This window comes from Triticum dicoccoides, chromosome 4A (genome assembly GCF_002162155.2).
Source record: "Triticum dicoccoides isolate Atlit2015 ecotype Zavitan chromosome 4A, WEW_v2.0, whole genome shotgun sequence".
Classification (NCBI taxonomy): domain Eukaryota; kingdom Viridiplantae; phylum Streptophyta; class Magnoliopsida; order Poales; family Poaceae; genus Triticum; species Triticum dicoccoides.
This window is the reverse complement of record NC_041386.1, coordinates 86,917,418-86,926,704: the sequence shown is the minus strand read 5'-3', so window position 1 is coordinate 86,926,704 and position 9,287 is coordinate 86,917,418. Positions and strand designations below refer to the sequence as shown.

The 9,287-nt window shown below is 48.7% G+C and overlaps 1 protein-coding gene across 1 annotated transcript; it reads left to right on the top strand.

Annotated features, from left to right (window-relative positions):
- The first annotated feature begins 253 nt into the window (after nt 1–253).
- Nucleotides 254–1,782, top strand: LOC119285142. Its single transcript, XM_037564366.1, has one exon. The coding sequence runs from the start codon at nt 610–612 to the stop codon at nt 1,597–1,599; it is 990 nt and encodes a 329-aa protein (XP_037420263.1). The 5' UTR covers nt 254–609; the 3' UTR covers nt 1,600–1,782.
- The last annotated feature ends 7,505 nt before the right edge of the window (nt 1,783–9,287 follow it).

Here is a 9,287-nt window from a genome sequence, read left to right as displayed (position 1 = left end):
TCGTACTTACGTACCAGATGTCTGTCTTCGTCCTCGCTCGCCTACCAACCAATGCAGCAGTACAAACGAAGTCAAACAATCCTTCCCTCCATCAGCCTCGCCTACTCTCCCTTTCTCTTCTCTCTTCTCCCCCGGCCCAACCACCATGACAGCAAACCATCGCCGCCACATGACCAAAACGCCCCCGCCACAAAAGCCTCCGCTAATGATATCAGCAGCCCATATATCTCTCTCTATCTTGAGAACCCAGGATCATTTAATAATGGCGATGGCGAGGTGCGTGCCGTTTCAAAGTTTCAGATCAGGGGCAGGCATGTCAAGTTCCCCCCGAGCCTCCAGTTAAACCTTCCCTATCCGATTCCAACTCCCTCATTTCTTACAACTCCAGCACACAAAAATCCATCCATCCATCCACCCAAGGAGGAGAGAAAAAGAGTGTAGGAGGAGGAGGAGGTGCCTCTGAAAGCAAGCCATCATTCGGCCACCAAATGCGGGAATGCGTATCGGCTAACAGGACAAGAGGCCGAGCACCAAGGAGCAGGAGCTGCGTCGGCGTCGGCGTCGGCCGGGGGACGGACGCCGAGAGAGCAAGCTAGGTAGACGCCGGCCATGTCGTATGATCAGATGCTGTCGCCGCTGCTGGGAGGCGCCGGGCGGTCGGCGTGGACGCCGCGGCTGCAGCAGCTGGGCGGCGATGCGGTGACGAGGCAGATACTCAAGTGCACGCGGTGGCAGCTGGAGGAGACCACGGACTTCGTCACCTGCCCCTACCACTACTACTGCGACAGCTCCTACCCGGGCGACTACCACTCCGCCGTCGGCGCGCTCGTCGCCGCCTTCGCGGCCTACTGCTTCGTCGCCGCGCTGGCCTTCGCCGTGCTCGACCTCGTCCGGAGCGGCGCCGCTGGCGTGAGGGGCGTCAAGCGGAAGTACCTGGTCCCCTCGGGCCCGTTCCTGCTCCCGCTGGTGCTGCTGGCGCTGGCCAAGGGGCAGCGCGTCAACGCCGTGTTCCCGCTGGCCCAGCTCGGCCCGGCATTGCTGCTGCTGCTGCAGGCGTCGGCGCTGGCGTTCCGGAACGAGGCCGACGGCGACATCCGGTACGCGGTGCTGGAGGCCTCCACGGTCTCCGGCGTGCTGCACGCCAGCCTCTACCTGGACGCCGTGGTGCTGCCCTACTACACGGGGCTGGAGGCGCTCCGCTGGTCGCGCTTCTCCGGGGAGTGCGCGTCCTGCCTCTGCCGCATGGAGCCGCTGGTCGTCGGCGGCACGGCGATGCGGTACCGGGGCCTGTCCAAGACGGCGCTGGCCATCATCTTCGCGCTCTGCTCCAGGATGGTGTGCCGGATCTACGGCGAGGAGCGGCTGAGCGCGTGGACGCGGTCGGCGCTTGAGGGCGTCGGGTGGGTGTTCGTGGCGGCCGACGCCGTGTACCTCGTCGGCTGGGTGGCGGCGGAGGGCGGCGCCGTGGGCGTGGCGGCATACAGCCTGGTGGCCGGGCTCGTCTTCCTCTGCGTCTTCGGCAAGGTGTACAGATTCTTGGCGTGGGTGGAGTCGTGGCAGTCGCAGTGGAAATCCAGCCTCTGCCACGCCGTCGTCTGATCGCCGTAAAATCTTCTCCCGTCCGTCTGTATGTAGAGAAAAAAAACAAGAAATTAAGAGAAACAAATCTCCTCCTCCTCCATTTCTTAGTTCACCTTTTGTTTCTTCATTTTGATGTACAAATTTACAATGCATGACACAATGGGAAGAAAGGCAAGAAATTCTGCAAAAATTTCCCCTGAAGCAAGCCACTCCTCTGTTTTCTGTCGGTCACATTGCAGTTTTTTGTTATTTTTCGAAATCAGAAAAAGAAAAGGCTGTGCTGCGCTTTAGTTGGTGGTAATTTCAACCTCGCCGCACGCATTAGTGCGTCGACGGTGGATCGGCTCGTCGGCCGGAGTTAATAGCGTGAGCATTCGGCAGATGGGGCCGGGTTCAGAAAAGCGAAGAGGACAAGCCAGCAGCAACAATGTCGCCTGCTGGCTTGTTCAGGGGGCTTGTCCGTGGCGATCGGGCGATGACCTAACCGCTGGCGGCTTCTGGAAGCCAGTGCTTGGAGGCTTCCTGCGATCTCTGACACTTGTTCCACTCGAGCTCTCTCTCTTGTCATCATCAGTTAATAAGTTTGAGAGCAAGTGGTCTCACCCAGTTGGGAATGAACCCAAAATTTGCCGCACCCGCCCGCGGAGTCACCGAGGACTGCTGTTTATCACAGTAGAGAATTTGTCAATGGGTGGAAATAAAATGACAGTAAATGTAGTGCTACTGCTTGTCACATAGTATGTGGCCATATGCATATAGTCTCCGTGAACCAGAGCGTTTGACCTGGCTGCGTACACTCCATATTTTCTTCGAATCTCTCTTGAGCAAGTTCCTTTCACCCTCATCATCACCGTGCGATTGCTGGGAAGAAAAGGCCAGTTGCATTCATAATTTTAAATAGCCGGCTAAGCTCCACTATAACTGTTTGAGGGTGTTGCCGCTAAATGATTTCATGTACAATTTGCCGCTATAGTTCAAAAATAGCTGTTTTTAAGGGTCGCCGCTAAATGCCATAGCCCACTATTTAAAACATTGGTTGCATTGCATGCGGATGCGGCCATCCTTCCTCCTTCCTCTGGTCTGGAGGATGATTTGGTAGGGGCGATCGGGCCGGGCCACCGGCAGCCCGGAACGGGTCCTGGGTCTAAGTTTGTTGCACAAACCAATCAGTATAATGGTTTTTTCGTGCGTTGGAAGCAAGCAAGCTTAGGGAAGGATAACACAACGCATCCCCGTCACTTTCCGTCCAGTCCAGTCGTGCGGGGCGGCTCGTGCTCGTGCGTGTCATTTCCTTGTCTTCCAGCCCAACCCCCGCCTCATGGCCATGCATGCCGCTTTTCGGCATGTGCACCTAAAGATCGCAGCTGTTGGGCGCTGATCAATTTGTCTTGTAAAGTACTCCAAGTGGGAGGTGCGTAATGCTCACATGGGCGAGTAATTTGGCCTCTGCGTCGATGCAGCGAGCTGGCCGAGTCGGGTTTCTCGCGTTCTTCAGATTTTCTCAGGCGATCGAGAAGGGGTGCTCGGCTGGCTTACAGGCTTCCATAACTATGCTGAGGGCTGAGCCATCCTACGTTTGGACCGTGGATTGGTGGCGAGCTTGGGTCGGTCCATTGCAGTGCACGTGAATGCAATAAGAATGTGCAGAGAGCCACAGCGGAGCCTGTCGCTGTCTCTGACCTGCGTGTACGCCATAGATAGTTTATTTATGAATCACGTACGTACTCACTGTCTATCCACCAGTTCTTTGCCCTTTTCTGTCGCTATTCCTGGCTGGCCGCATGCGTACACATAACCTTATTGTTCGAATTAAGACGCGCGCATATGATATGATATTCGGGAAGCGCGTTTTGACCGGCTCCTCGCGCGCGGTACACGGACGGACGACGACGACGGTCGGCCGTGAGCCGTAGCTGGAGACGGGGAGGCGATGTTATCTACATTTTGCTACCTGGTCAACGGGAAAAACTCAGTCCCTGAACTCTGGGACTTGGAGGACACGCTGCGCCTGTAATGTTTTTCCTAGATCGAAACTGGCGGATGGTACGCAAAGCAGCGCATGCAGATGCAGCAGGGGACAAGCAACCAACGTGCCAACTGCGACACCGATGGAACTCCTGTAGCTCGCGGAGCCGACGGTGGGTACTGCCTAGTGCCTACTGGGGTAGTACGACGATGACCCCCCCCCGGTGGTCCAAAACTGATGATGCAGCGCTACCACTCAACTGCTCCGAATCCATCATCTTCCCAGACTCCAAATGGCTTCCTTGATCAAGCCATGCCTTGAATTGATACCACCTACTTACCGGGGTGTTACCGGTAAAGTAGCAAGGGCGTCTCCAACGCCAACCCCGTACACCGCCCGTATCCCTCTGGCCGCAGTTGTCTGGATCCCGCAGGTGATCAAACGACGACCGGCCCATCGATCCGCAGAACAATCTGGACCGCAATTTTCACGTAAACGGGAACCAAATGAGAGGTGCTTTGCGGGAGACTGAACACGAGCCACGTAGGACTCCGACACCCCATGTCCACCCTAAACTAAGGCGGAGCCCACACTTTTTGTAGCTGGTTGCATTGTTTCCGCGGTAAAATCCTCCACTTTCCTCATCCATCCTGCCGCTCTTCATCTAATTCTCGCCCTTTTTCGCTGCCACCGACTCATGGACCCGCAGGAGAAGCTGTCGGAGATGGCAGTGTTGGAGGATCCGAGGCTCATGCTCGTCTGGAAGATCAACTCGGAGACAAGGCAAAATCGCCGCCTTAAAGCGTAGGCCGCAAAGACGAGCCGCTCAAGAAGCAGAAGGCTGGCGGAGGTGGCGGTCATGCAGTGGCGGGTGTGGTGGAGGGCGGAGCCTGGGACGCGAGCCCCCGCTGTTGTAGCCGATCGTGCAAATGCCGCCATGTCCGGAGCATTACAATGCCCCATACTACTACTACGCCAAGCAACTCGGTAGGCAATCCCCGGCATTCACCGCCGTGTCCGGAGCATTACAATGCCCCATACTACTACGCCGCCAAGCAGCTCGGTAGGCAATCCCCGACATCCACCGCCATGTCCGGAGCATTACAATGCCCCGTACTACTACGCCGCCAAGCAGCTCGGCAGGCAATCCCCGACATCCGTCGTTGGGCAAGTGCCCTTCATCGTTGATGTCAACGCGGTGCCGCCACTTTTATCGAAGTGTTCATCACCGCAGCTTGACAGGACATCGGGCGTGGAGCAGCTGGGTGCCCGCACGCTGTTTACTGGTATGCCCAAAGCGGGCGAGCCGGCATACGACTATGTAGACATGAAGATGTTTGAGATGATCCACAACGTAAGAAAGAACTCACAGAGCCGGGATCAGTAACTAATAGTACTACTAACTAATACTAATATATCAAAATAGAAATGAACTAATATATAGATAATCGAAATTGAAAAGAACTATCTTTTCTGTATATTCTCTTTTCTATTGCTACCGCGGGACTTATGCAATCCTTCAGATCATATAGATATCCCTTCAACACAACACAATGAAGGAAATATGCCCTAGAGGCAATAATAAAATTGTTATTTATATTTTCTTACATCATGATAAATGTTTATTATTCATGCTAGAATTGTATTAACCGGAAACTTAGTACATGTGTGAATACATAAACAAACAGAGTGTCCCTAGTATGCCTCTACTAGACTAGCTCGTTAATAAAAAATGATTAAGTTTCCTGACCATAGACATGTGTTGTCATTTGATGAACGGGATCACATCATTAGAGAATGGTGTGATGGACAAGACCCATCCGTTAGCTTAGCATAATGATCATTTAGTTTTATTGCTATTGCTTTCTTCATGACTTATACATGTTTCTCTCACTATGAGATTATGCAACTCCCGAATACCAGAGGAACACCTTGTGTGCTATCAAACATCACAACATAACTGGATGATTATAAAGATGCTCTACAGGTGTCTCCGATGGTGTTTGTTAAGTTGGTATAGATTGAGATTAGGATTTGTCACTCTGTGTATCAGAGAGGTATCTCTGGGCCCTCTCGGTAATGCACATCACTATAAGCCTTGCAAACAATGTGATTAATGAGTTAGTTACGGGATGATGCATTACGGAACGAGTAAAGAGACTTGCTGGTAACAAGATTAAACTAGGTATGAGGATACCGACGATCGAATCTCGGGCAAGTGACATACCGATGACAAAGGGAATGACGTATGTTGTTATGCGGTTTGACCGATAAAGATCTTCATAGAATATGTAGGAGCCAATATGAGCATCCAGGTTTTGGTATTGGTTATTGACCGGAGATGTGTCTTGGTCATGTCTACATAGTTCTCAAACCCGTAGGGTCCGCACGCTTAATGTTCGATGACGATTTGTATTATGAGTTATGTGATTTGATGACCGAAGTTTGTTCGGAGTCCCGGATGAGATCACGGACATGGCGAGGAGTCTCGAAATGGTCGAGAGGTAAAGATTCATATATTGGAAGGTTGCATTTGGACATCGGAATGGTTCCGAGTGGTTCGGTGATGACCCACAAGTGTAGGGGGTCTACCGTAGTCCTTTCGATAAGTAAGAGTGTCGAATCCAACGAGGAGCAGAAGGAAATGACAAGTGGTTTTCATTAAGGTATTCTCTGCAAGCATTGAAATTATCGGTAACAGATAATTTTGTGATAAGGTAATTCGTAACGGGTAACAAGTAACAAAAGTAAACAAAGTGTAGCAAGGTGGCCCAATCCTTTTTGTAGCAAAGGACAAGCATGGACAAACTCTTATATAAAGGAAAGCGCTCCCGAGGACACATGGGAATTATCGTCAAGCTAGTTTTCATCATGCTCATATGATTCGCGTTCGTTACTTCGATAATTTGATATGTGGGTGGACTGGTGCTTGGGTACTGCCCTTCCTTGGACAAGCATCCCACTTATGATTAACCCCCTCCGCAAGCATCCGCAACTACGAAATAAGAATTAAGGTAAACCTAACCATAGCATGAAACATATGGATCCAAATCAGCCCCTTACGAAGCAACGCATAAACTAGGGTTTAAGCTTCGGTCACTCTAGCAACCCATCATCTACTTATTACTTCCCAATGCCTCCCCCTAGGCCCAAACAATGGTGAAGTGTCATGTAGTCGACGTTCACATAACACCACTAGAGGAAAGACAACATACATCTTATCAAAATATCAAACGAATACCAAATTCACATGACTACTTATAGCAAGACTTCTCCCATGTCCTCAGGAACAACATAACTACTCACAAATCATATTCATGTTCATAATCAGAGGGGTATTAATATGCATAAAGGATCTGAACATATAATCTTCCACCGAATAAACCAACTAGCATCAACTACAAGGAGTAATCAACTCTACTAGCAACCCACAGGTACCAATATGAGGTTTTGAGACAAAGATCGGATACAAGAGATGAACTAGGGTTTGAGAGGAGATGGTGCTGGTGAAGATGTTGATGGAGTTTGACCCCCTCCCGTTGAGAGGATCGATGGTGATGATTTCCCCCTCCCGGAGGGATGTTTCCTCGGCAGAACAGCTCCGCCGTTCCCTAGATTGGTTCCGCCAAGGTTTCGCCTCGAGACGGCGGCGCTTCATCCCCGAAAGATTCCTTCTGATTTTTTCCAGGGCAAAAGACACCTTATACCAGAAGATGGGCATTGGGGGGGGGGGCTTCCAGGTGTCCCACGAGGCAGGGGGCGCCCAGGGGGTAGGGCACACCCTCCACCCTCGTGGACGGTGGGTAGCCCCCTGGTGCTTCCTTGGCCCAATATTTTTTTATATATTCCAAAACTGACTTTCGTGGAGTTTCAGGACTTTTGGAGTTGTGCAGAATAGGTCTCTAATATTTGCTCCTTTTCCAGCCCAGAATTCCAGCTGCCAGCATTCCCCCTCTTCATGTAAACCTTGTAAAATAAGAGAGAAAAGGCATAAGTATTGTGACATAATGTGTAATAAAGCCCATAATGCAATAAATATCGATATAAAAGCATGATGCAAAATGGACGTATCAACTCCCCCAAGCTTAGACCTCGCTTGTCCTCGAGCGGAAGCCGATATCGAAAAATATGTCCACAAGTTTAGAGATAGAGGTGTCGATAAAATAAAATACGGACATGAGGGCATCATGATCATTCTTAGATAGCAACACACACACACATATTGTCATATGATTTCTTATGCTAAAGTAACAATCTATTCACAATGTAAAGTATGAATCTGAAACTTCATTGAAAAACTAGCAAACTATAATCTTAGTCATTGAGGCAATTGCAATTTATCATAACATTGGAAAGAGTCAATATAAGAGCTTTTCAGCAAGTCCACATACCCAACTATCATTTAGTATTTCACAATTGCTAACACTCACGCAATACTTATGGGTATGAAGTTTTAATCAGACACAGAGAAAGATAGGGGCTTATAGTTTTGCCTCCCAACCTTTTACCTCAGGGGTAACGTCAACAATAATGCTTTATGGAAACCCACATCCAATTGGATATATATCAGGATCTTTCCAACGCATAGTGCTTGCCAAAGGATAAAGTGTAAAAAGAAAAGGTGAAGATCACCATGACTCTTGTATAAGGTATAAGAAAAAAAATAAAAGATAGGCCCTTCGCAGAGGGAAGCAGAGGTTGTCATGTGCTTTTATGGTTGGATGCACAAAATCTTAATGCAAAAGAACGTAACTTTATATTGCCACTTGTGATAGGGACCTTTATTATGCAGTCCGTCGCTTTTATTTCTTCCATATCACAAGCTCGTATAAAGCTTATTTTCTCCACACTAATAGATCATACATATTTAGAGAGCAATTTTCATTGCTTGCAATAATGGCAACTTACTTGAAGGATCTTATTCAATCCATAGGTAGATACGGTAGACTCTCATGGCAAAACTGGGTTTAAGGATATTTGGAAGCACAAGTAGTATCTCTACTTGGTGCAAAGAATTTGGCTAGCATGAGGGGGAAAGGCAAGCTCAACATGTTGGATGATCCATGACAATATAATTTATTTCGGCTATAAGAAAACATAACCCATTACGTTGTCTTCCTTGTCCAACATCAACTTTTTAGCATGTCATATTTTAATGAGTGCTCACAATCATAAAAGATGTCCAAGATAGTATATTTATATGTGAAAACCTCTCTTTCTTTATTACTTCCTATTAATTACAACGATGACCAAAACTATGTTTGTCAACTCTCAACAACTTTTATTCATCATACTCTTTATATGTGAAGTCATTACTCTCCATAAGATCAATATGATCTCTTTATTTCTTTTTATTCTTTCTCTTTTATTTTATTCCCTCAAGATCATAGCAAGATAACCAAGCCCTCAACTAAAGACTAATCTTTATTATATATAGCTCATGGACTCGATTACATAGATAAGGATCAACACAAAAACCCAAAGCTAGATCATACTGAACTTTATTCTACTAGATCAAGATATAACCAAAAGGATCGAACTAAGAAAAACGGTAAAGATAGAAGTGTGATGGTGATACGATACCGGGGCACCTCCCCCAAGCTTGGTAGTTGCCAAGGGGAGTGCCCATACCCATGTATTTATGTCTCTTTCTTCGGAGGTGGTGATGATGGAGTTGTTGATGATGTAGGCTTGTCGTCCATCTTTCCAGGCATAGGCTCACCATCATAAAAGGATGATC

What these genes read in the sequence shown, in the direction of transcription:
- LOC119285142 (XM_037564366.1), top strand. Translation starts at nt 610, where the DNA reads ATGTCGTATGATCAGATGCTGTCGCCGCTGCTGGGAGGCGCCGGGCGG.